This window comes from Otolemur garnettii, unplaced genomic scaffold (assembly GCF_000181295.1).
Source record: "Otolemur garnettii isolate 467f Iridium unplaced genomic scaffold, OtoGar3 scaffold00006, whole genome shotgun sequence".
Taxonomy (NCBI): Eukaryota; Metazoa; Chordata; class Mammalia; order Primates; family Galagidae; genus Otolemur; species Otolemur garnettii.
This window is the reverse complement of record NW_003852401.1, coordinates 44,613,378-44,640,071: the sequence shown is the minus strand read 5'-3', so window position 1 is coordinate 44,640,071 and position 26,694 is coordinate 44,613,378. Positions and strand designations below refer to the sequence as shown.

General features: G+C 33.7%; 1 protein-coding gene across 1 annotated transcript in view; it reads left to right on the top strand.

The window, feature by feature from the left end:
* Positions 1 to 26,694, top strand: part of ERCC6L2 (ERCC excision repair 6 like 2) — a 119,571-nt gene that overhangs the window by 15,415 nt on the left and 77,462 nt on the right. The window contains exons 3-6 of the mRNA XM_003782998.3: positions 7,295 to 7,417; positions 18,462 to 18,655; positions 25,247 to 25,408; positions 26,088 to 26,295. Coding sequence (XP_003783046.2) covers positions 7,295 to 7,417; positions 18,462 to 18,655; positions 25,247 to 25,408; positions 26,088 to 26,295 — 687 coding nt within the window. The remainder of the gene's footprint in view (positions 1 to 7,294; positions 7,418 to 18,461; positions 18,656 to 25,246; positions 25,409 to 26,087; positions 26,296 to 26,694) is intronic.

Below are 26,694 nucleotides of genomic sequence, written 5' to 3'. Positions count from 1 at the left end.
TGGGTTATTTACAAGTGTGTGTTTGATTTGCCAACATTTACTTGTTATTTATTTACAAGTGTATGTTTGATTTGACAAGGTTTACTTTTTTCTAGATATCATTAATGATTTATAGTAAAGAACATATTGTGTAAAATTTCAATGTTTTGAACATTATTTCAAGAGTTGTTCTATGGACTATCTTATTGAACATGCTATGTACACTTGGAAAGAATATACATATTTTCTGTGGTCATTAGGTTTAGTATTCTATAAGTACTAATTAGCAGATCAAGGTGATTGATAATGTTCAGATTTTCTATCTTACTTATTAATTGAAGAGAGATGATATTATTATGATTATATTATTATGATTATGGCCTTATTTATTTCTTCTTTTAGTCTGTCAATTTTGCCTTCATATATTTTGAGGCTTTGTTATTAGGATCATAAACCTTTTTGATTGTTATGTCTTCCTGATGCATTTACTGTTTTATCATTATGAAATGTCCCTCTATTTCTAGTAGTACTCTTTGAAATATATTTTATCTGATATGCAGATAGCCACTTGGTTATCCTGTACTTATGTTTGCATATTTTTCTCAACACTTTATTTCTAGTTATCTGTGTTTTTATATTTAAGAATATGGCTTATAGTTTGATCAGAACCCAGTAATATAATTTTGGTGTTGCTTCAATTACCTAGGGGGGGGTCTTCCTTATAAAAAATTCTCCAAGGCCAATTTGTTCAAGTGTTTTCCCTTCATTATCTTCTAATATTTTTAAAGTTTCACATCTTAAGTTTAAATCTTTTATCTAGTGAGAATCAATCTTTGTTAATTGTGAGAGATGGGGGTCCAGTTTCATTCTTCTACAGATTGCCAGCCAGTTCACCCACATTCCCCCATTGAATGTTTTTGATAGGTTTGTCAAAGATCAAATGACTATAAGTGTCTAGGTTCATGTTTTGGTTCTCTATTCTGTTCCATACATCTACCTCTCTATATTTGTGCCAGTACCAGGCTGTTTTGATCACTATAGATTTATAGTATAGCTTAAGGTCTGGTAATGTGATACCTCCTGATCTGTTTTTATTTATGAGTAGTGCATTTGCTATTTGAGGTTTTTCTTTATTCCATATAAAGTGAAGCACTATCTTTTCAAGCTTTTTAAAAAGTATGATGATGGTGCCTTAATAGGGACTATATTAAATCTGTAGATTGCTTTGGGTAGAATAGACATTTTAATAGTGTTGATTCTTCCCAAACATGAGTATGGTATGTTCTTCCATTTGTTAACATCTTCAGCTGTTTCTTTTCTCAGAGTTTCATAATTCTCTTTATAGAGATCTTTGATGTCCTTTGTTAGATAAATTCCCAGATTCTGCACAGCCAAGAGAACAGTAAATAAAGCAACAGACAGTGTTCAGAATGGGAAAAGATATTCACAGGTTATGCTTCTGACAAAGGTCTGATAAGTAGAATCCATAGAGACCTCAAACTAATCATTAAGAAAAAAACAAGTAACTCCATTTCTATGTGGGCAAGATACTTGAACAGAAACTTCTCTGAAGAAGACAGGTGCATGGCTTACAAACACATGAAAAAGTGCTCACCATCTTTAATCATCAGACAAATGCAAATCAAAACCACTTTGAGATATCCCCTAACTCCAGTAAGATTAGCCCACATCACAAAATCCCAAAACAATGGATGCTGGCATGGATGTGGAGAGAAGGGAACACTTCTACACTGCTGGTGAGAATGCAAGCTAATATGCCTTTTTGGAAAGAAGTTTGGAGAATACTCCAGGAACTAAAAGTGGACCTACCGTTTTATCCTGCCCTCACCCTACTAGGTATTTACCCAGATGATCCAAAATCATTTTACAACAAAGACATTAGCACCAGAGTGTTTATTTCAGCCCAAGTCATAATTGTCAAGTTGTGGAAGCAACCCAAGTGCCCATCAACCCCTGAATGGATTAACAAATTATGGTACATGTACACCATGGGATACTGTGCAGCCATAAAAAAGATGGAGACTTCACATCTTTTATGTTTACCTGGATGGAGCTGGAACATATTCTTCTTAGTAAAGTTTCTCAAGAATGGAAAAAAAAGTATCCAGCGTATTCAATACTACTATTAAATCAGTATATTACCTACACATTCATAGAAATGGTAAAATATAACTATAGTCCAGAAAGAAGGAGGGAAGAGGAGAAAGGGATGGGGAGGGGAAGAGTAGAAGGAGGGAGGGTTTTTTTTGGGGGGGGGGATCCAACCTAATGTGCATAATGCAATGATACATTTCTATACTATTAAGATTAGAGTGTGAATGTTTTTGCCACAACAAATAAGCAATTAGACGGTTATGTTAATCAGTTAGATGTAAGCATTTTATACTGGATATCAAATCAGCACATTGTATCCCACAAATACATTAATGTACACAGTTATGATTTAATAAAGAATTAAAAAAATAAGGGTGACACCTTTGGCTCAAAGGAGTGGGGCACTAGCCCCAAATGCTGGAGGTGACAGGTTCAAACCCAGCCCCAGCCAAAAACTGCAAAAAAAAAATAAAAAATAAAAACATGACTTGTAAACAGCTCTTTTATCTATTTGGCAATCTTTGTTATTTAATTGGAGCATTTAGTTCATTTATATTTAATGTAATACTATTATATATCAATTTGGATATAACATTTTAGTGTTTGTTTTCTTTTTGAATAGTCTGTTTTCTATTCTACTACTTCTCCTTTCTTGCCTTCCTTTGGATTGATAGGATATTTTTTACAATTACATGTTAATTCTTCTATTTACTTTTTAGATATACTTCTTCACTTTGTATTTTTAGTGGTTTGCTCTAGTGATAAAAAATACACATGTTCAACTTTTCACAGTGTGCTTAAAATTAAAAAATGTACCACTTCATGTAAAATGTAGATTTCTTATAATGTAAGAGACCATTTTAGTCCCATTTTAAGGAAACAAAGAGTTAGGAAAACTAAGTGCCCAAGATACCTAGCATAACTACTTAACACTTAAAATTTGAAGATTAAATTAAACTTACATTTGCAGAATAAACCCAACTTGCTTTTCTTATGTATTTTGTTTTTATTTCCTTATCCTCTTTGCTAATATTTTGTTTAAGAGTTTGCTTCTATATGAATGAGAGAAAACTGAGAGAATGAATGAGAGAAATTGACTTCTATATTTCTTGTCTCTTAGTATTTTTGTCAGGCTTTTTTAATAAGGTTATGCTGAACTCATAAAATGAGTTGAGAATACTTTTTTCTTTCTTCTAAATCCTAGAAGAGTTTGTTTAAGATTGGTATTATATTTTTCTTAATCATTAGGTAGAATTTGTTAGTGAAGCATCTGGCCCTTAATTTTCTTTGTAGAAGGTTTATTACTATGTATTCAGGCTTCTTTAAAGGTTATATGAATATGTAAATTTTCTTTATTGTGTCAGTTTTGGTAAGTTCTGTTTGTCCATTTTATCTCACTTTTCACATTTATTAGCATAACATTTTTAATTATGCTAATAATTTAATTTTTGTTTGCCTTTTCTTGTAATTTCTCTCTGTATCAATTTTGCCCAGAGTTTGTTACTTTAAAAAATCTTTTTAAAGAGTAATCATTTGGCATTATTGATCCTTTTTGTTTCTATTAATTTCTGCTTTTTATGTTAAATTTTCTATTATCTTTATACTTTTTTGAGACAGATATTTAAATATCTGTTAACTAGCTTCTCTTCTTTCCTAATGACTCATGATGGGGTTCTTTCCCTTGACTCATAATGGGGTTATGTTCCTGTAAGTCCACTGTAAGTTTAAAAATATAACTTGAGCCAGGCAGGGTGGCTCACACCTGTAATCCTAGCACTTGGGAGGCAAAGGTGGGTAGATTGCTTGAGCTCACAGGTTGGAGACCAGCCTGAGCCAGAGTGAGACCTTGTCTCTAAAAATAGCTGGGCATTGTGGTGGGCCACTTTAATCCAAGCTACTTGGGAGGCTGAGGCAAGAGAATCACTTGAATCAAAGAGTTTCAGATTGCTGTGAGCTATGACACCACCACACTCTACTGAGATTGATAAAGTGAGACTCTGTCTCAAAAAAAAAGAAAAAAGAAATCATAACTTGAAAATGTATTTAATGCAACTAACTTACTGAACATCATAGTTTAGCCTAGCGTAACTTAAAAGTGCTCAGAACATTTATAGGAGCCTACCATTGGGCAAAATCATTTATCATAAAGTCTATTTTTATAATAAAGTGATGAATGTCTCATAGTTTATTGAATACTATACTGAAAATGGTTATATGGATATTTAAAGTACAGTTTCTACTGAATGCATATCACTTTCACACCATTATCATAAATTGAGGATTGTCTATATATGCATTTAAGTCTCATAGCTTTAGCTATATTCTACAAATTCAATATGTGATTGTTACTCATTATTATTTAATTCAAATATTTTCTAATTTTTATGGTGAATTTTTCATTGAAGTATATTTCTTACTGTTTAAACATTTGGAGATTTTCTGTTTTTAGTTTTGTTTTTTAATTTTTTACATTATGATCAAAGGACCTATTTTTTATTATTCTATGTTTTGAAGTGAATTGAGACTTCTCTAGCCTAGCATAAGTGAACTTTGGTCAATATTTCATGTGTGCTTGAAATGGCATTTTGCAGTAGTGTACAGCAGTCTATCTAATGTTCAAGTTTGCTTACCATGTTAACCACATCTACATCTTTATTGATTATTTTGTTTATTCTAGCTGCATATTTAAAAATCTATCATTGTGCTAGTGAATCTGTCTACTTTTATTTCAGTAAACTATACTTATTTACCAACTTAGACTTTTTATGACTTCCACATAAATTAATTATCAATATTAACTTAAATTGTTCTTCTTTAGTATTGCATTTTGCCTTCTTTGACATTAATATGGCTATATCAATTTTCCTTTTTTGTTGTGTGGTGTGTCATTTTCCATTTTTTAATTACAACTTTATCTCATTTTAGATGTTTTACTTATAAGTGGCATGTATTTTATGTGTCTAATAATAATAATTTGTGCTTTACTTAGAGCATTTAGTCCATATCCATGTAATGTGCTTTCTGATATATTTGAATGTAAGCCTAGTATTTTACTAGTTTCTCTTTATTTATCATGTAATCAGTGTTTAATTTCTTCCTCTTTTTACCTTCTTTTGGATAGATTTTGTATTACTCTATTATCTCCCCCATTAGATTGGTAATTATACATTCTTTATTCTTTTTTTGGTAGTTATGTCAGAGATTACAACAGACATCCTTGATTTATCATAATCTGATATAAATTAGTACTTCTGTTTCGTCCTGGACAACATAAGGACCTCAGTAGTATAACTCCATTTGTGCTCCTTCTGACTTATATACATTTGTTGTCATAGCTTTTTAATTTAATTTAATTTTTGAGACAAGGTCTCACTCTGTTGCTTGGGCTACCATTTTTATTCTTAATTTGTTTTCCTGTATCACTAATCTTCTGTTTAAGATCATTTTCCTTATTCCTGAAAACAAGCTTTCTTTTTTTTTTTTTCTTGAGACAGAGTCTCATTTTGTCACCCTTGGTAGAGTACCATGGTGTCACAGCTCAGCTCACAACCTCAAACTCTTGGGCTCAAGTGATTCTCTTGCCTCAGCCTCCCAAGTAGCTGGGACTACAGGCACCTGCCACACTGCCTGACTATTTTTAGAGATGAGGTCTTGCTCTGCCTCAGGTTGGTCTGGAACCTGCCAGCTCAGACAATCCACCCACCTCCGGTTTCCCAGAGTGCTAGGATTATAGGAATGAGCCACTGCGCCCAGCCACCTGAAAACAATCTTTAATTATGTTCTTTAGTGTGCCCCATTTGGTGATGAATTACCTCAGTTTTTGGTTATCTGAACACCTTTCCTCTTTGTTCTTCAATATTATCACTGGGTATAAAAATTTAGTTGTTTTTATTTTCTTTTGGGCTTTGAAAATATTCTATTGTATAGTGTCGTCTTTTGTTTTTGCTGCATAGTCAGCTATTTGTCCAATTGTTGGGCTTTTTTTTTTTTTGTAGGTAATCTGTGGGGGTTTTTTTTTTTTTTTTTTTTTTTTTGGCCAGGGCTGGGTTTGAACCCGCCACTGGGTTTGAACCCGCCGCCCAGTAATCTGTGTTTTTACCTCTAGCTGTTTTTATCAATAATACTATATTTCTGTCTCGTGTTTGTTCTGTGTAGTATCTACTTCTGGATTTTGTTTGACCTTCTTGTTTTGTTTTGTGTCTTGACTTGGTGTTCTTAGTAAATCTTGAATCTATGACTTAAATTTTTTAAATCAGCTGTTATTTCTTCAAGTACTTCTCCTGTACCATTCTTTTTTCCCCATCATTTGGGATTCAGATTATATGTATCCATACCCATGTTAAAAATATTTTTTTCTATAGTTCTTCTAATTTTTCATATTTTTTTTCTTTAGGTTTAAATGTTGTTATTTATTTTTATAAGGTAATGATCATTTCTTTTCTCCCATTTGGGTACCTCATATACCTTTCCCCTCAATCTTTAAAACAATCCTGCAGATATTATTTTTGCCATTTTTTTGTTACATGGACACACCAGAATTATTTAGAGAGGTTAATTACCTTGCCCGAGTTCACACAGCTGCCAAGCAACCAGTTAAAATTTGTTCTGAAGTGTAATTGCTTCAGTATTTCTTTCTTTCCATTGTGTGAGCTTTGGGTTCCTTAAAATCTGTGTTTCTCACTTGATTTTTGGAGAAGAACTGTAATTCAAAATGGTATGTGTATTGATGAATTACTCTATCTTAAAATAACATCCTGTCATTCCACCTCATATTTATTAGATAAACAGAAGTGCACAAATTTATGAGCCAAATAATACCCTCCCTATGGAGTTTATTTTCTACGTGGAAAGAAGAATGTATACAGTTTATTCAAATACAGGATATGAAAAGATAGTTTCCATGGATAGAAACAAATAAGAAGGTAATGTCCCAAGTGATGGAATTAAGAAAAAATTCATCTAGTAGGTAAAACTTATCACGGAAAAGTTGGTAATATGAGGATATTTTAATGTATTCAAGGGTAGCAAACATTTGTTGGTAATAACCAATAAAGAAAAATCAATACTTGTGTTTCATGATACATTTTTGCCCTAACAAATTTGTTTGTGTATACTTTGTCACTAATTGAGTAGTCACGTAAACAGTGAAATTTTGTACATTATGATACATTATATATAGTGATTGACTTTTTTCCCCCAGGTTATTTCATTTCTGGCTGCAGTTTTGCATAAAAAGGGAACCCGTGAAGATATCGAAAACAATATGCCAGAGTTTTTACTAAGAAGTATGAAAAAGGAACCCCCTTCATCAACAGCAAGAAAGGTAAAATACCTGGCAATGTTCCACTCATGAAGCTAATATTGTAAAAGCATATAGAAATTTTAAAATATCGTACATTATCGTATACATTTTAAAATAAGAATTGAAAGTTATTAAAAGATTTGTTTTATAGATCTAATTTTTGAAAGAATACCGATTTTATCCTGAAGTTAAATTTCATTGACTCTCAGAATGACAAAATGTAATTTTAGCTTGAGCTAGTTTGGGGGTTTCAGTCTGTTGGTTGGCTGGATTTACATGATTCACTTTGATTACTTTGTTAAATTTTTATGAACATATATGCAAAGTTGAAGTCTTCATTATATTGTTTTTTATGTATGTGAGAATGAAATGGAGAGAATTATAGATATTGGTAACAAAGGTGTGTCATTTGATATTTAAAGTTCCTTAGCAGAGTAATTACATTCCCCCAATATGAAACAAATTCTTTTTTAAAATTATTAAATTAAATTTTTAAAATACATTTTAACATATTAAGGGGTCACAAATGTTTTTGTTACATGGGCACACTGTATAATACTCAAGTCAGGGCTTTCAGTATGCCTGTGATCAGGATGTATTCATTGTACCTGATGGGTATGTTTTTATCCCTCACCCACCTCCAACTCTTCCACCCACTTAGTTTTCAATACCCTTTATGTCCCTTCATGCCCATGTATACCTATGGTTTAGCTCTCACTTGTAAGTGAGAACATGTGGTATATTTCTGAGGTATTTCACTTAGGATAATGCTCTTCAGTTCCATCCAAGTTGCTATAATGACATTATTTCATTCCTTTTTATGGCTAAGCAGTACTCCATGGTGTGCATATATACATACATACACACACGCACGAACACACACATTTTCTTATCCACTCATGAACTGATAGGCACTTCGATTGGTTCCATATCTTTGCAATTGTGAATTATGCTGTGACAAACATTTGAATGCAGGTGTCTTGATAATAAGATTTCTTTTCCTCTGAGCAGATACCTAGTAGTGGGATTGCTGGATCAAATAGTAGGCTTTCTTGCTGTCTTGTTTGAGTTCTTGAATATTAGTCCTTTGTTAGATATTGTCTCCCATTCTGTGGGTTGCCTGTTTACCCTATCGATTATTTCCTTTGCTGTGCAAGAGCCTTTTTTTTTTTTTGCAAGAGCCTTTTCATTTAATTGAATCTCATTTATTTTTGTTGCTCCTGTATTGCCTTTGGAGTCTTAGTCATAAATTTCTAGTCTCGGCCTATGTCCAGAAGAGTTTTTCCTACATTTTCCTCTATAATTTTTTATGGTTTCTTGCCTTACATTTAAGTCTTTAATCCTTCTTGAATTAATTTTTGTATATAGCTAGAGATAGAAGTCTTGCTTCCTTCTTATGTATGTAGATATCCAATTTTCTCAGCATCATTTATTAAATAGGGTAACCTTTTCCCGGTCTTTTGTCTGCTTTTTTCAAAGATTGGTTGCTCATAGTTATATGGTTTTATTTCTGGGTTCTCTGTTCTGTACTTTTGTACAATAACATGCTGTTTTGGTTATTTGAATTTCTGAGTTCAAGTGATCCTCCTGCTTCAGCCTCCCAGAGTACTAGAATTACAGGTGTAAGCGTACCCAGTCCTGTTGTGGTCACTATAGCCCCGTGTTATACTTTGAAATCAAATAATATCATTCCTCCATATTTGTTCTTTTTGCTTAAGATTGCTATTCAGGCTCTTTTTTTGGTTCCAAATGAAGGTTAGGATTATTTTTCTAGATCTGTGAAATAAGACATTGATATTTTGATGGGAAGTGCATTGAATCTGTACATCACTTTGAGTAGAATGAACATTTTAGTGTTGATGCTACCAACCCATGAGTATGGGATGATTTTTCATTTGTTTATGTCATCTACCATATTTCATCAGTATTTAGTAATTCTCCTTGTAGTGATCTTTCATCTCCTTGGTTAAGTATGTATATTCCTAAGTATTTTATTCTTATTTTCTTTGTAGCTATTGTAAGTAACATCATAAGAGTCCTTGATTTGACTCTCAGCTTGACTGTTATTAGTTTATAAAAATGCTACTAATTTATGCACACTGATTTTGTAACTTGAAACATTGCTGAATTTATTTATCAATTCTAGGGGTCTTTTGTTACGATGTTATATCTAGGGTGTTCTAGATATAAGATTGTATAATTGGCAAACAAAGATAGTCATCCTGATTTGGATGCTCTTTCTTTCTTTCTCTTGACTCATTGCTTTGACTAGAACTTCTAGTACTATGTTGAATAGAAGTGATGACAGTGGGCACTCTTGTCTTATTCCAGTTGTTGGTGAATGATTTCACTTTACTACATTCAGTATGATGTTGGCTGAGGGTTTGTCATATGTGGCTTTTACAATTTTCAGGTATGTTTCTTCTATGTCTACTTGGTTAAGGGTTTTTATCCTGACAGGGTGCTGGATTTTATTGAATGCTTTTTCTGAATCTATTGAGATGATCATATGGTCTTTGTTTTGGCTTCCTTTTTCTGTTTATGTCATGAATCACATTTATTGATTTGAGTATGTTGAACTGTCTTTGCATACCTGGGATGAAACCCATTTGATCGTGGTGAATTATCTTTTTGATGTGTTACTGAATTTGGCTTGCTGGTACTACATATCTTATTGAGAATTTTTATATCAGTGTTCATAAGCATTATTGCCCTGTAGTTTTCTTTTTTTGTTGGGTCTTCCAAAAATGTGAAACAAATACTATCAATACAAGGAAGTTGGATTCAGAAAGACTAGGTCAATGCTTGTCTCTGCCTCTGCACATGTGGCTGTAAGTACTAATCAAATCCATACTTCAGATTTTCCTTATATTAATGTATGTTTATAAACATCTTACAGAGAAATCTTATAAAAATAAGAGATTTCTAGTAAAACAATGAAATACCAAAAACATGGTATTATAACTGTATGTCTTTTATATTATCCTCAGCGTCCAGGAAACTGGATAGGAATAAAGATGAAGTGATTTTATGAAATATTTAATATATTATGATAACATTTAATATATCATGATAACAACTGACTACACATTTTAAAACAGAAACTCTTTTAAGGAAGTCTTAGATATAAGATTGCTAAGAAGTCCAAGTTTACTCTTATCTGTCACAAGGACCATTTTAATACAAAATTTTGAGATATAGTGGCTTAAGATATTATAATTGTTATTTTGAATTCTCTTATTATTTTTAATAGCATAAATACATCCTGAGCATTAGATTCAGAGTAATCCTAAAGTGATTAGGATTCATTCATAATGATTCTTAATGTAATTTAAGTATTCAGGAGTTCTCATACTGTTTTTAGCCATGGATTCAGTTATTCTTGGCTCTAAATGTCAGTGCTGACTTTATATAACTCTTAGTTGCCACTTGTAACATCAGACAGAGGAGAGAGAAAAAAAGAAGGAAAAGTAATATTCTGATATTTAAATATATTTTAAATGTTTTAGAAAGAACAAGAATGGGAGAAATGGAAGTAAAGAAAGCTATTCATTTGATGGTATGATTAAAACGTGCTAATAACTACCTCAGTTGACACTAATGCCTTTCTTTCTTTGTTTCCTTTCTCTCTCTATATATATATTCACACACACATAAACCGTTGTCCCTTGGTATTCATGGGGGATTGGGGTTAGTTCCCAGGATCTCTTGTGGATACCAAAGTCCAGGAATGCTCAAGTTCTTGTTATAAAATGGCATAGTATTTGCATATAACTCCTCCTGTATATTTTAAATCATCTCTATATTGCTTATAATACCAATACAGTATAAATTCTATATAAATAGATGTTATACTGTATTCTTTAGGGAATAATAAGAAAAAGAATCTGTCCTTGTTCAGTACAGACAAAATTTTTTTAAAAATGCTGCTATTATCCTACCTTCTTTAGTTGGTTTCTTTTTCTTTTCTTTTTTCTGTAATGAATTTGTGCTGTTGCCCAAGATGGAGTGCAGTGGTGTGAGCATACCTCACTTAAGCCTCAAACACCTGGACTCAAATGATCCTCTTGCCTTAGTTTCCCAAGTAGCTGGACTTACAGGTTCATGCCACCAGGCTTGGCTAATTTCAAAAATTGTTTTGTAGAGATGGGGGTCTCACTGTTTTGCCCCAGGCTGGTCTTGAATTCCTGGCTTCAAGTGATGCTCTCATTTTGGCTTTCCAGCACTCTGGGATAATAGGTATGAGCCACAATGCACAGCCCAGTTGATTTCTTAATTCGTTTTTTTTCATTCTTTCTTGTGTTCTAATAAAGTCTATAAATATTCCTTTCAGTACTACTTTGGCTGCATTCTATATTTTTTTATATGTAGTATTTTCATTAGTCTTTTCTAAATTATCTATGACCTCAATTTTTGTTCTTTTTTACCCAATACTATTTAAAAGAGATGTTTTGTAAATTTCCAAGTGAATGGATATTATTAGGGCAGGGAGTGATGGGAGGGCTTCTCTTTTGTTGATGATTTCTTGTTTTATTGCCTCAGATAAGATAGCCTTGATTTAGGTTAAAGACATGGTCTTGTGTTTTTAATGCTCTGATGTTGTATATTATGTAGTTTCTATTGTTTTTAAAACATTTGCTTATATTGTGCATTCTTTGTTATCATGACCACATCATTCTATATATTTCTATTTAATTATGCATTGTTAAAACTCTTAGTAACATAATGATTTTCCTTTTAAATGTTTGGACAGTTGGATCTGGAGAGAAATGTATTAAATTTTCCTGTTGTGACTTTAAGTTCATTTATTTCTGTCTTTGTACTAGTTTTTGCTTGTTTAGCATCTTCAATTCTTGTTTTAGAAATTTGTATACTTATATAATACTCCCAACCTTGATTGGCAGATTATCTGCCCATAGAATTCTAAAGTCAAAATTTTCTTTTATACTTGACCAAAATAATTTTTTCTTCTATCACTCCACATTGTAGATGGGGGGTCTAATGCCAGATTCACTTTTTTCCTTGGAAAGGAATTTGTTGTTGTTTGATGCTGTATAGGACTTTTTCTCTATTCCTATAATTCAAAAATTACCCTCAACACTGACATGCAATGTAGAATTTTGCCAAAAAAGTTTTGCTTAAAAACACACACACACACACGTGTATATAGTACTTTATTTAGGGGAAGTTGGGTACTGATGCTAAAATTGAGGTTTTTTTTTGAGGCAGAAAACCTGGTTTAATTGTTCCTTCTTAAAATTCTATGAGCCATTATTTTTCTCAACCCACTCCTAATCTCCTCAGCTACTGAGATTTTTGTTGTTATTGTTTTGTTTTGCTTATTGTTGTTTTTAGGTTCCTTGTAGGAAAATCAGGTTTTTAGGGAAATTTTCTTTATCATAGATATATGATGGTATGCTCAGTTCTTTAGGTATGCCAGTTCTCACATGCTCTCACACTGTTCAGATCTGCTGGTAGTGCTCTTTCAGGCATTCTAACACCTTTATGGATTTATTTTTATATTTGTTCTTTTGTATGTTTGGCATCAATACATGTATCTGTTCAGTTAGTCCTTTTAACTTCAATTCAAAGATTTTATTGGGCTCACCAGTGACAACCTACAGTAATTCCCAGAAGTAAATCCAAACAAAAATTGTAACTTTGATGACATTTTCAAAAGATAAACTTGTATTGGTCCATTTGAAACAGTGTGCATTTTAAAAAGACAGTTTATGAAAGGAAGAAATAAATTCTTTTAGATTAATTATGCAAATGTCAGAATCACAACAGAATCCTAAAAAATTAGTCCTTTAATGAACTTAACATTACAAATTAAGGAGTGGCCGGTTTGAGGTATGTGTGTGATACAGTACAGCTCACATACATTTAACAATTTTTAAAGTGTGAATTCAACAAAGAATGGATGAAATAAATGTTTTGTGCCAAGAATGAATTCCTGAAGGAAAAGATACAAACTATGTATTTCAAATATTGATTCTTGGAGTGATTTTTTAGATTTAAGCTAAGTTTTGATTGAAATTCAGCTTTTATGAAAATGAATCATAGCACATTCATCCAATTTTTTTTTTTTCCTGGAGACAAGAGTCTCACTCTGTTACCCTAATGCCTGGGTAGAGTACCATGGCATCATCATAGCTCACAACAACCTTAAACTCCTGGGGTTGAGCAGTCCTCTTGCCTGAGCTTCCTGAGTAGTTAGGGTTACAGGTGTCCACCATAACATCCAGCTGACTAGTTTTTCTATTTTTAGTAGAGACCTGGTCTCCCTTTTGCTTAGGCTGGTCTTGAACTTCTGAGCTCAAGCAATCCACCCACCTGGGTCTCCTAGAGTACAGGTGTGAGCCACTGTGCCCAGCTAGTACATTCATTCTGAAATATTACTATCTTAGATGAAAAACTTTAGAGATTCTAGATAAAATTCATAATTAATTTAGAGGAGAAAGATTTTTCAAGAGATCATAATACCAGCATCAGAAGCAATCGAATGAAAATAATTTTCAGAAGGTCTCAGAAGCCAGGAAGGTGGAGACTGGAGGATCTGGGAGGTTAGGTTTGGCATCACCTCCCTTATTGGATTCAGCACTGGGGGGAAGTCAAGAAACTAGACTGCACCATGAGGAACTGTATGAAAGGGTCATGGCATTAGGAAGGTTGAAAACCACTGCCCTAGAGGATTATAAATCTATATTAGAAAAGGATCCATCAATACATCAAACAAGAGAAGCTTGTATGAGATTACCTAAGCAAATTGAAGAACGAAATGAAAGACTGAAAGAAGAAATGTCAGGTGAACTAAAAGATTTTGAGAACTTTCCAAGATCATACAGGATTCCTCCACTGGTTCCTACTCCATTAATTTTGTTCAAAATTCAAATAATAACAGATAACAGAGATGACAGTAGCTTTAAAGGGTGACTTGGAAGTTGTGTGCTGGTTGCTGTTAGTAAGGGGAAGGCCCTACCGATGTTTAACTTTTAAAAGCATCTCATCTAAAAGAGAGGCTATCTTTGTGGAGCCCAGTGCTCCCTTTCCCCTCCTGTTTAACCATCAGGGTGCAATGTACTTCCTCGTGTAATGAGCCCAGTTTGATTTCCATTTTAAGTTGGTGTGTGTAAGTTTCCTTGGTTCTGGCTGTCTCTTGTCCAGGAAGAAGCCCACTTGAGGCTTCCTGAGCCACACACACAGCTCCCCAGAAGCCTCTCCTGAACTGAGCAAATCTGCTGGTTAGGAGACTGTGCAGACATGATTGACGATGACACAGGGTTCCTGCCTGCTGTCCTCCTCCCTGTTCACACACACTAAGGAAGCTGCTGTACGTGGCCTCCATTTCCTGATTTCCAATCTCTGTGGTAATAAAAGTTTTCTGTGATGGTCAAAAAAAAAAAAAAAAAAGAGAGAAAAAAGAAAGAAAATAATTTTCAATTATTTTATTTGCTGTACATTATTTTTTTAGTTCCTCATATGTACCCAGAAGATGATGTTACAAATTATGCTATCATAAACATCCTTATACCTTATCTTGGCAACTTTTGCAATTATAATTATAGGACAAATTCTTTCTTAAAAATTTTAAAGTTTTTTATTTTTAATTATTATGGGTACAAGTTATATAAGGATAAATTCTTATTACTGGAATTATATAGTAGATGGTACTGGATTTGGGAGTTTGTGCATATTACATTTTGATAGCTGGAATCAAATTATCCATTTAAGACATTATGACAATTTTTATTCCCACCAATGGTGTGTGCTTGTTCCCACTTTTTCGTCTGCTGTAGGTATTAACAAACATAAATTTATGTCTATCTGAGAGATTAATAAAATTATATCTTGCTTTGATTTGTATTTCATTAATTATGAATGAAGTTGAGTAGGTTTTTACGTGCATAAAAAGCCATTTTTAATGGCTTTGCCATTTTAAAATCTTGTTCTTTTAGACATGGTCGTTAATTAATAGCCCTTAACCATGTATTCTAGATATTGAATTTTTTTATGTGTTTTGAAAATATTTCTTCTCCACTTTTTCAGAGTCAGTTTTTGACTCATATTTTGATTAAAAATTTTTAAGTATTTATATTTATCTGTCTTGATAGCTGCTGAGTTTTATGTCTGCCTAGAAAAGCCTTTTATCTCTAAAAATGCTAATACATTAATTCAAAATTCTTTCATCATGTGTCCATCTTTGGTTCAGGTAGAATTTATTTTGCTATATCTAGTAATCACCTTTATTTTTCCCAGGTGGCTGGATAACCCTCTTTTCCATAGTGATTTGAATGGCCACCTTTGTATAAAATTAAAATCATTTCTATTTCTATTTGTAGACATGTTATTCTATCCTGTAAATTTATTTGTTCCTCACTCCCCTCCTATCCTTTCTCCCCTTCCTGCCCTCCCTTTCTCTTTTTCTCCTGGTCCTCTCTCCCTTCTCCTCCCTTCCTCCTTCTCCTCTCCTCCTATCTTCTCCTCCCACCTTCTCCTCTCTTCCCCTCCCATTCCTTTCTGTCCCTTCTGTCCCTTCCTCTTTTCTGAGATAGATAGGGTTTCAGTGTGTTGCCTAGGCTAGGAGTGCACTGGCATCATTGTAGCTCACTGCAACCTCAAATTCCTGGGCTCAAGTGATTCTCCTGCCTCAGCCTCTGAATAGCCAGAACTACAGGTGCACACCACCATGTCCAGCTAATTTTCCTATTTTTAGTGGCACCAGGATCTCACTCTTGCTCAGGCTGATATTGATTCCTGAGCTCAAGCAGTTGTCCTACCTTAGCCTCCTAGAGTGCTAGGATTATAGGCATGAGCCACTGCACCTGGCCTATTCACTCTTCCAGATCTAAACAATTTTAGTTATTTTAGTATTATAATATATTTTAAACTTGTTCACCAAGTTTTACTGGGTCTTCTATGTTTTTGGTTGCTATTATAAATAGAATTTTTTTTTTTTTTTTTTGGAGACAGAGTCTCATTATATCACCCTCAGTAGAGTGCTGTGGCATCACAGCAACCTCAAACTCTTGGACTTAAGCGATTCTCTTGACTCAGCCTCCTGAGTAGCTGGGACTATAGGTGCCCACTATAACACCCAGCTGTTTTTCGGTTGCAGTTGTCATTGCTGTCTAGCAGGCCTGGGCTAGGCTTGAACCTGCCAACCTTGGTGTATGTGGCTGGCACCCTACTCACTGAGCTACGGGCACCAAGCCTTTTGGTTTACTTTTTAAGTGGTCGCATTTTTGTATGTATTAAAGTCATGTATATTTTGTAAATTCTAAAGTCATGTATATTTTGTAATTCCTTAATTCTTTTACCATTCATAATAGTTGATTTTATTATTCCTTTAGTTGGTTCACTTATTTCTGTAAATAATGATAATTTTGCTTGTCATTTCCATTCTTAAATCTCTTAGTTACTTTTCTTTTTTAATTGCAAGATTTGATGTTTATTGTTTTAGTTTATTTCTGTTTGATGAAATATCATTTTTGTAAAAGGTGGTCATAAATAGAATGGGTACTAAACTGAAATGCCTATATATTAAATTGCCACAGTATACCAAAGGAAAAGTTATCAAGTATGCACAGTAGAAGATGAACATTTTCAAAACAGTTAAGATTGTAGCAATAAATATAGAGGGTATTTTTTTAGAACCCTCAAGTTCTATAGCAAAAATTCTGATTTTATATTCTGTAATTTTTCTGTAAAGGTACAATTTATTTTTTATTTTATATCCTACTTCCTTCCATGTGAAACCTTTGCTTCCACAATGTGGGTCTTATTTGGCATTGACATGCATGGTTTCATTTATTAATTCATTTATCAATTGAACACTTTATATTTTTTAAGCATTTCACAAAGTACTGGAGTTACAGTGGTAAATAAGAAAGTTCTGTATCTCAAGGACATGGCCTTGCGGTTTAAGGTGCTAATGTGTCATGGCGGTTAAGAGTTTTAAAATTAGACCTGGGTTCAGATACTTACTTTGCCGTTCATAGTGGTATGACCTCTTACATGTTATTTAACATCTCTGTACCTTAGTTTCCGCATAATAAATATTTCTACTTTATGGTGTTTCTGTGTAAAGTCCTGAGTTAATGTCTGTAAACTACTTTGTACAGTCCTTGGCATATGGTAAGTGCTCAATAGTGATTATGGTAGTTATTATTAATACAATGACTATTTCTGACACAAAAATTATCATGCATTAAATGTTTTAAAGCATCTTGACACAGTCCATATCCACATTATGTTTCTAATGCCATAGTGCATAAGGATTCACACTATAACAGAATATTCCTTAATAATTGAGCTAGATTTATTGAAAAAGATGAAAAACAATTCAATATTTTCTAGTTACACTAATTTAACCTAGCCTCTTAATTTTATAATATTTAACTTAATGAATTTTAATTTTATTTATCTTACATTTTAGATACAGTTTTATAAAATTGTGTCTCAGCTTCACAATAAGAAATATTACCCTCCCTGGCCTTGTTCACATCACCCTGAACATATCCCATCTTGTCTGGGAAGATGAAAAAGGAAGGAGAACTCCAGAGACCTTATATTTCAATAAAAATACATGGCATGCTTTGCATATTTCCATTACCCATTGGTCACTTGAAGTTAATATCGGGGCCCTGCTTATAGTCTTTTCTCTCTTTTCAAGAGTTACTTTTGTCATTTCTTAATGCCTTTTTTGTAGAGGGAAATAAAAAATAGCTGCTCCGTTAGACAAGTTAATGTATCTATTTTGTCCTAATAAAAAGCTAATTATACAACAAAGTATTTTTGAGAGTTTTCTATGTCCAAACATAGTTATTCTTATTTATTAGAATGTCAAAATTAAGGCAGAATACTAGTAATATTCTGTTTTTCATTTGGGGGTTCTTTTTCTTTCTTTCTTTTTTTTTTTCATGGTCATCAACATTTTTTTTTCAAAATTGTTTTTAATTATTAGATGATAATTAGACAATATGGCTTATGAACATTTGGGGCTAAGAACATAATGGTGGTTCTTTTTCATTTAAAAAAATCAAAATTTTTATTCTTCTTTTAGATGTTCTTAATAGTTGCTCCTCTCTCTGTCCTCTATAACTGGAAGGATGAATTAGACACCTGGGGATATTTCAGAGTTACAGTTTTACATGGAAACAAAAAAGACAATGAACTGATTCGTATAAAGCAGAGGAAATGTGAAATTGCTCTAACAACTTATGAAACACTGCGCTTATGTCTGGATGAGCTTAACAGGTAATGGAAATAATGGGAGTGATTGCATTAATTTTCTGCTTATATCAATTATAAGTTTTGTGTCTTTATGCTGTGATTATTTTTTACAGAGCTCCTATTCTTTAGCTGCAGATAATTTTATTTCAGAGTTATGGAGATAGATAGGTTATAGTAACTTATTTTCTGAGAAGGAAAAATCTGCCTCAATTTTTCCACAGTCTCTTATTCTATTTCTTAAACCCCATATAGGATTCCTCTCCAAACAATGCTTGAAGAGTTGGTAAGACTTGTCCTAAATCTCATGTACAGCCTTTTATGCATACAGGGCCTCTGGGGAAAAAACAAAAGACAGTGATTTCATAAATGATTATAATTATGGAAATCTGTTATGAATGTAGAATGGTCAAAAATACACACATACATACACACCCCTCCCCCCCAAGACATACCCAGTGGGAACCACTGTAGCCTAGAATGTAAGAGAGAAGTGACCAGGAGATAACACCAGTGGGATAAGCAGGGACAGATCATAAAGAGTATTGAAAGCTACTTAGGGGATTTTGATCTTTGGAGTGCCCCTGAAGTGTTTTCAGCAAATTACTGACATCATATAGATGATCAGATTTGCACTTTTAAATAAATACTCTCGCTGCTATATGTATAGAAAGAGGATAGCCTAGTTGAATGGAGAGAGATCAATTGAGAGGCTTGTTATGAGCTGGATTGTCCTCCCTACTCCCCAAATTCATTGGTTCAGGTCCTGTTGTAATCTCACGCAGCTGAGAAAGAGTTGGACCCCACTTCTGAAGCAATAATCAATAGCAATTTTTTAGAAATTTGATACACCTGTACAGGGGGCTGTTGCCTCTGAAAAGCAAGCAGCCCCGAATGGTAAATTATTTCTGCTGAAGCAAGTGGGCAAACTAATTCAGAAGCCAAATGTTACAATTAGCCAGCTCAGCACAGCTCAGGGGTCACAAGGTAAGGGGTACATGCTCATATAGAGTTACACAACTCAGGGAGGGGGTACATGCTGACTTAGGTCATATAAGTAAATCATGTTGGAGGTTGCAAAGTTCAAAACGGGGGTACATATTACCTCATGTTCTGGCATCAACCTTCTGGCATCAACCCCTCCTTTCCTCTCTCCCTTATCTTTAAGCTTCTCCACCCTTGAAGGGGCTGGGACTGAGAGACTCAGGAGAAGTCTCAAGGGTAGAGGGCTTGTCTTAGTGGGGAATCAAGGGGTCTGGGTCATCACAGTCCCAACACCAGTTGTTCAAAATATAGGACTTTAAAGAGGTGATTAAAACAGGCCGTTTGTGTGGGCCTGGTTCAATATGACTGATATCCTTATAAGAAGAGAAACCAGGGACACACATAGTCAGGAAAGGACATGTGAGGACATAGGAAGAAGGCAGTTATTTTAGAAGCCAAGGAAAAAGGCCTCAGAAGAAACCAACACTGCAAACATCTTTATCTTGGAATTCTAGCTTCTAGAATTGTGAGAAAATAAATTTCTGTTGTTGAGAGCTGCTGTATTTTATTTTGGCAGCCATAGCAAACTAATACAAGATTTTTATAATAGTCTGGTCAAAGGACGATGGTAGTCAGGTCTGAACTCTTCATAGTTGTTCCAGCAATAGGTTGGGCTTTGGAAAAGTCATTAAATTTGATCTGCTCTAGCTTAGATTTTTCCCTTTAAGGATACAATTATACCCATTAAGTGAAGATTAAAGTGTGGCATTAGAAAAAGTTATCTAGTTAAGTCTTTAAAATGTTAAGATTATAGTCAATTTGAACTATTACCAATGAAGGATTTAATGATATTCCCTTGAAGCTGATTGAAATTTAGAGAATCAGGTTATTTCTAAAGGTGACACTGATTCACAATAGCATTAAAATGCCTTGGTATTAGATAAAAATAAAGAACAATCAATAGTTGTCTCATAAATTTCATAGCAATATATATATGTATTTATATGTGTATATATGTATATATGTTTGGTTTTTGTAGTTTTTGGCTGGGGCTGGGTTTGAATCTGCCACCTCTGGTATATGGGGCGGCACCCTACTCCTTTGAGCCATAGGCATTGCCCCAGCACAAGATATATTTGAGAGCAGAAGTCAGCAATTAGTTATGTGGCTTTGGGTAAACCAACACATTTGGAAAATGGCAGAGAATAGATTAAATTAGTTTATGTCAAAACTAGTTCCTTAAGCTCATCTGGAAAGTTTTATTAAAATAAACTGTAATGAGGTTTATTTAATTTATGTACAATAATATATACCCATTTTATGTACAGTAGAAACTCCATAGTTGACCTCCTCCCTATACTGACCACCTCCATAAGTTGGCCTAATTTTTATACACTGGATATACACCATGTATGCATATCAATACAATAGACTACTTCCTCATGTTGACCTCCTCTCTTTATTAACCAGTTGTTACAGTCCCTTGGGTGGTCAACTTACAGAGGTTCTGCTGTATATAGCTTGATGAATCTTGACCAGGAGTTGGCAAACTTTTTCTGTAAAAGAGCCAGATAGTAAATAGTTTAGGATTTGGGGTCCCATACAGTCTCCGTTGCATATGCTTCTTTTATATTTTTACAAGCCTTTAAAAATGTAAAAGCTATTCTTAGCTTGCCGACTATATAAAAGTGGCCACAGGCTGGATTTGGCAATAGTTTGCTGACTCCTAGTTTTGTTTTGGGAAGTAGATACTTAAGCGTAACTAACCACTATCCCAAACAAGGTATAAAGGATTTTTATCATCCACAGATTTCTTTCTTGACTTCTTTACAGTCAGCCTTTCCTCAACCTTCACCTTGTATGTGTATAACCACTGACTTTGGGCTTCTGTCGCTAGAGATTAGTTTAAGCTGTTCCAGAGCATCATATATAAATGGAATTATGCAGGTACCTTTTTTGTGTCTGACATCTTTTGTTCAACATGTTTTTGAGATTCACCGTGTCATTGAGCATATCAGTGATTGTTCTTTTTTAACATTGAATTGTATTCTGTTTTATGAGTATACCATGTTTTGTCACCTGTTCATGTGAGGATGCATATTTGTGTATTTCTACTTTTGGGTTATTATAAATAAAACTTCAAGGGATATTTGTGTGTAAGCCTCTTTTTTTTTTTTGATCCATACTTTCATTTTTCTTGGGTTAAAGCTAAAAGGAGAATTTCTAGATTATATAGTAACTGTAGATTTAACTTTAGAAGAAATTGCCAAACTATTTTCCAGAATAATTTTACCATTTTACTTCAGTTAGCAATGTATGAGAGTTCAGTTGCCAACATTTTTGTTTTTAGCTCTTTTAGTAGGTGTATAGTGGTATCTCATTGTAGTATAATTTGCATTTTTCTGACCCATTGACATCTGTTTGAAAAAAATGTTTATTGTCCAGTCAGGAGCAGTGTTCTATAAATATCAACAAGACTAGGTTGGTTAAAGTATTATTCAAGCGTTCTCTATCTTCACTGATTTCCTTTTCAGTGGTTTACAATTTCTAAGAGAAGAGAGTTGAAATCTTCTGTTATAATCATTAATTTGTTTATTTCTCCTTTTAGCTCTGTTGGTTTTCAATTTATGTATTTTAAAGCTCTGTTATTAGGTACACAGGCATTTATAATTGATGAATTGATCTTTTTATCTTAGAAAATGTATCATTTTATTTCTAATAATATTTCTTAGCTGACATTTTGTTTGATTATTAACATGGCCAATAAATTCTTCTTATGCTTTATTGCATGTTTTTAATTTCAAAGTATCTGTTTTATTATTATTATTATTAATATTTTGTCTCCTTCTGTCACCCAGGCTAGAGGGCAGTAGTAACAGCCTAGCCCAGAGGAATCTCAAACTCCTAAGTTAAAGCCATCCTTCTGCCTTAGCCTCCCAAGTAGCTGGGACTATAGGTGCCCACCACAATGCCAGGCTGGTCATTTTTCTTTTTTTCGTTCTTTTTTTTCTTTTTTAAGTAGAGCAGTGGGGGGTGGCTCTCACTCTTGATCAGGCTGGTCTTGAACTCATGAGCTCAACAAGTTCTCCTGCTTCAGCCTCCCAGAGCGATAATAGGCATGAGCCACTGCACCAGGCCAACATATCTGTTCATTATATTTGAAGTGAGTCTCTTGTAGTTAGTGCATAGTTGAATCTTGCTTTTTTATCCATTCTGATAATCTTTGCTTTTCATTTGGGGTATTTAGTGTATATTAATATAATGTGACTAATTGGATTTATAACAGTTGTATGTCTGAGCCTATACAACTAAGTCAGTGATGGAAATTAGATTTGAACCTTGACCATCTGACACAGACTTTGGGTTTTTAATCAATGTGCTGTACCACCCCCCCAAAAGCTGTTCTGCATATAATAAATTTATTGTAAATTTATTAAATAGATATAATAAATTTATTTTTCATAGTAGCAATCATATTTATTTTTTACCTATCACTTTATAATATAACCTCTTTGATATAGAAGACTTGTGTCTTTCATTTTTGTATTTCAGTGTATATTACACTTTTAGCACATACTGGTTTCTGAACAGATGTTTAAGGGGTTATTTTTTCTGTGATTACTATAAATGTTAAACAAGAATTCTAAAATGGGATTACCGAACTATAAATCACATATTTATAAGGTTAGAGGAATGAAAATGTAATTTTTGTCTTATTTGTTGATTTTGTTGTATTAATTAAAATGGCTTTATTTCGACAAATATTTAAAATGAGCAAATACTAGGTTTTTTTGAGAACAGTGCTGTGTACATTTATCATAGATAATTTGCACAGTAGAAAAACACTATATAAGGAAACTGTATCTTTTTTATTTCTATTATATTTTTCCTTCATTTTAAAGTTTATCGAGGTTACATATACTTCATTTAAAGACCCAAACATAATATAAGGTGTTTAGTGAAAAACTGTAGTTCACTCCTGCCTTTCCATTACCTTTTCCTTCAACTCTTACTGATTTTCTTAGCCTTTACTTCCCTATTTCTGAAGACCGTATTTATAACACAACTTTAAAATTTTTCTTTAGTTTTTAGCATTATCTGTTGATTTCCTCTGAAGGAAAATGAGTATTTTGCCCTTCTCTTGCTTACTTAGGATGACCTCGTTTGTCTGCTTTGTGATGTGGGGGGAATGGTATTTGGGAGGTCCAACAGTTGAACGTTTACATGATTTCATTTTCCGGAGGCATCTGGTGCCACCAATTCCTAACTTTTTAAGTGCTAAATAATCTAAATCAGACTGCTTATTGACTCTTTCCAGCTGCTTTCTCTGCTTTTATAAGTTCTCTTATTCTCTGCCTTTGTAAGTTCTCTTCTCTGAACTGTTTAGAAGTTCAGCTTCTAGAATTTTCTGGTTGTTTTCTCCTCTCCCTCTCTTTTTTTTGAAGGCTTACACCTTTTTTCAACTTTCTATTAAGAAAATTATGAAAACTATAGAAAAGTTGAAATAATGGCACATGAATATTCACATACTGACCATTAGATGCAACATTTGTGTGTATATATATATATTCTTATGTTGGCAAAATGTAAGTTAGCGCCTGGATGTGTGTGTGCTTTTATCATGTACAGTGGTGGTATTGAATCATTTCAGTAAGTTGCATATGACAAGTTATCTCTAAATATTTTAGCATGAATTTTTTTCTCATACCACATTTATTGTCACACTTATGAAAATTAATAGCAGTTAAAATTTCTTTAATTATTTTCAAAGTATCTTTAATAGCTAATATTTTTAAAGTAGAATTCAATCAAGAAGTCCAGAGTAGAATTCAATCCAGAGTCACAAAGGGTTTTCCTTATGTTTTATAAGTTGTATCAGTTTAGTTCATATTTAGGTCTCTGATAGAGTTTGAGTTGATTTTTATGTATGGTGAAATAAGAATCTAAAACTCCAGGATTTATATTTATTCAGTGTTTTATTCTCAATTATACCCATTGTTCATAATGATGCTCAAATATTCCAATTAGGCTGGCCCCTATGTCCTTATACATGTCCTCATTGGTCTTTGGATACCTGTGTGATTTCTGGCTCTTCAGTATTTCCCTAGTGACAAGCCTGACATCAACCATTTCTCCAGTTTTCTCTGGGGCTCTAGTTCCTTTTGGTGGATAGACCACTATGGGTGCTCATTACTACGAGGGCAATAATTAATTCTAAATCGTTTTAATAAACAGGGCTATACATTATAACTTTTAAAAATTAGGAGTTTATATTGGTATTTGTTATTCATTTTTAATATTACAAGTTTTGCTTTTATAATAGCTTCTCTGGTTTGTTATTTAAAAAATTCCTTTATTGTCATTGTAGTGACATTTAAATGAGGTTTTTCATATCACCATCATTGAACAGAATGTTTATACCCTTTTATCTTCTCCATTCAGATATTATTTTTGTAAGATCTCTAAACCTGTGACCATTTTAGAACTAAGTAGATGAGATTCCAAAGAAATTATCAAAGAGTTAAGAGGAAAAATACCTGCAAAATTTTGGTAGAAAAAGCTGGTCTCTAAAAATAATATCAACTAAGAAAGAGAAGTTTTCTCAATCTTTCTCCTTTTTATCTTACTTTATAGTTTGGAGTGGTCAGGTGTCATTGTGGATGAAGCTCATAGAATCAAGAATCCAAAGGCTAGAGTAACAGAAGTTATGAAAGCTTTAAAATGTAATGTCCGCATTGGCCTCACTGGAACCATTCTTCAAAATAACATGAAAGAACTGTGGTGTGTTATGGACTGGTGAGTAGAAAGCGCTCAAAAAAATTTAATACTACTTTAGCTTAATGCTGCCTTTTTTGCTAATCATTAGTTTCTGAAACAATCACTTGTCTATTTTTAGATGTTTGATCCCAAACATGGTATACAGAATAGAGTTTCATAAAAACCTATTTGTATGTATTTCTTTTGGTCCCTGAAGTAAATAAATATACACATTAATTACTAATTCCCACATCTTCTTATGGTTATAAAGTAAAACTGTCATAAAGAACATTCTGGCTCGGCGCCTGTGGCTCAAGCGGCTAAGGCGCCAGCCACATACACCTAACGTGGTGGGTTCGAATCCCCAGCCCGGCCCGCCAAACAACAATGATGGCTGCAACCAAAAAATGGCCGGGCGTTGTGGCGGGTGCCTGTGGTCCCAGCTACTTGGGAGGCTGAGGCAGGAGACTCGCTTAAGCCCAGGAGTTGGAGGTTGCTGTGAGCGTGATGCCATGGCACTCTACCCAGGGGGATAGCTTGAGGCTCCGTCTCAAAAAAAAAAAAAAAAAAAAAAAAACATTCTGTTTTCTTTGCTTTTGTTTTTGTTGTCATTAATAAACAAGTGACTTACTATATCTCTTAAAAGTGAAAAGAAGTCTGGTTTTTCTTTTTAGATAATTTAATAAAGCCCTCACATTTTTCTTATTGCTTTATAAAGGGCTGTGCCGGGACTTTTAGGTAGCAGGACCCACTTCAAGAAGCAGTTTTCTGACCCAGTAGAACATGGACAGAGACACACAGCAACGAAAAGAGAGCTAGCCACTGGGCGAAAGGCCATGCGGAGGCTTGCAAAAAAGATGTCTGGCTGGTTTCTCAGGCGTACCAAGACTCTTATCAAGGATCAGTTGCCTAAGAAGGAAGATCGGGTGAGAATTGTCTTTGTGTGTATAACTAATTTCTTGTCATGTTTTATTTTTTTCTTTGTAAGAGGAAGTCTACCTTCTGTGGTATTTTGTGAATTGAAATTTTTGCCTTTTACTCAGTATAGGAAAAAAGTTATTATATACATAGTTTCAGAAAACACTGAGCCAAGTTGTTTTCCTTACTAACTTTACTAACCCATTAGCTAACAGGTGTATCGTTAGTATACATTAAACTCATTTCCCATCAGGACTTTTGATAGAATTCTTCCTCCATGAAGAAGGAGGAGCTTCTCTCCCCAGTATGTTTTCCATTTATACTTGGTCCTTCCTATAGTTTGCTGTCTACCACACAGTGTATTCTTTGTACATTAATTCTAGCAATAGGACCAAAGTAGTTAAGAG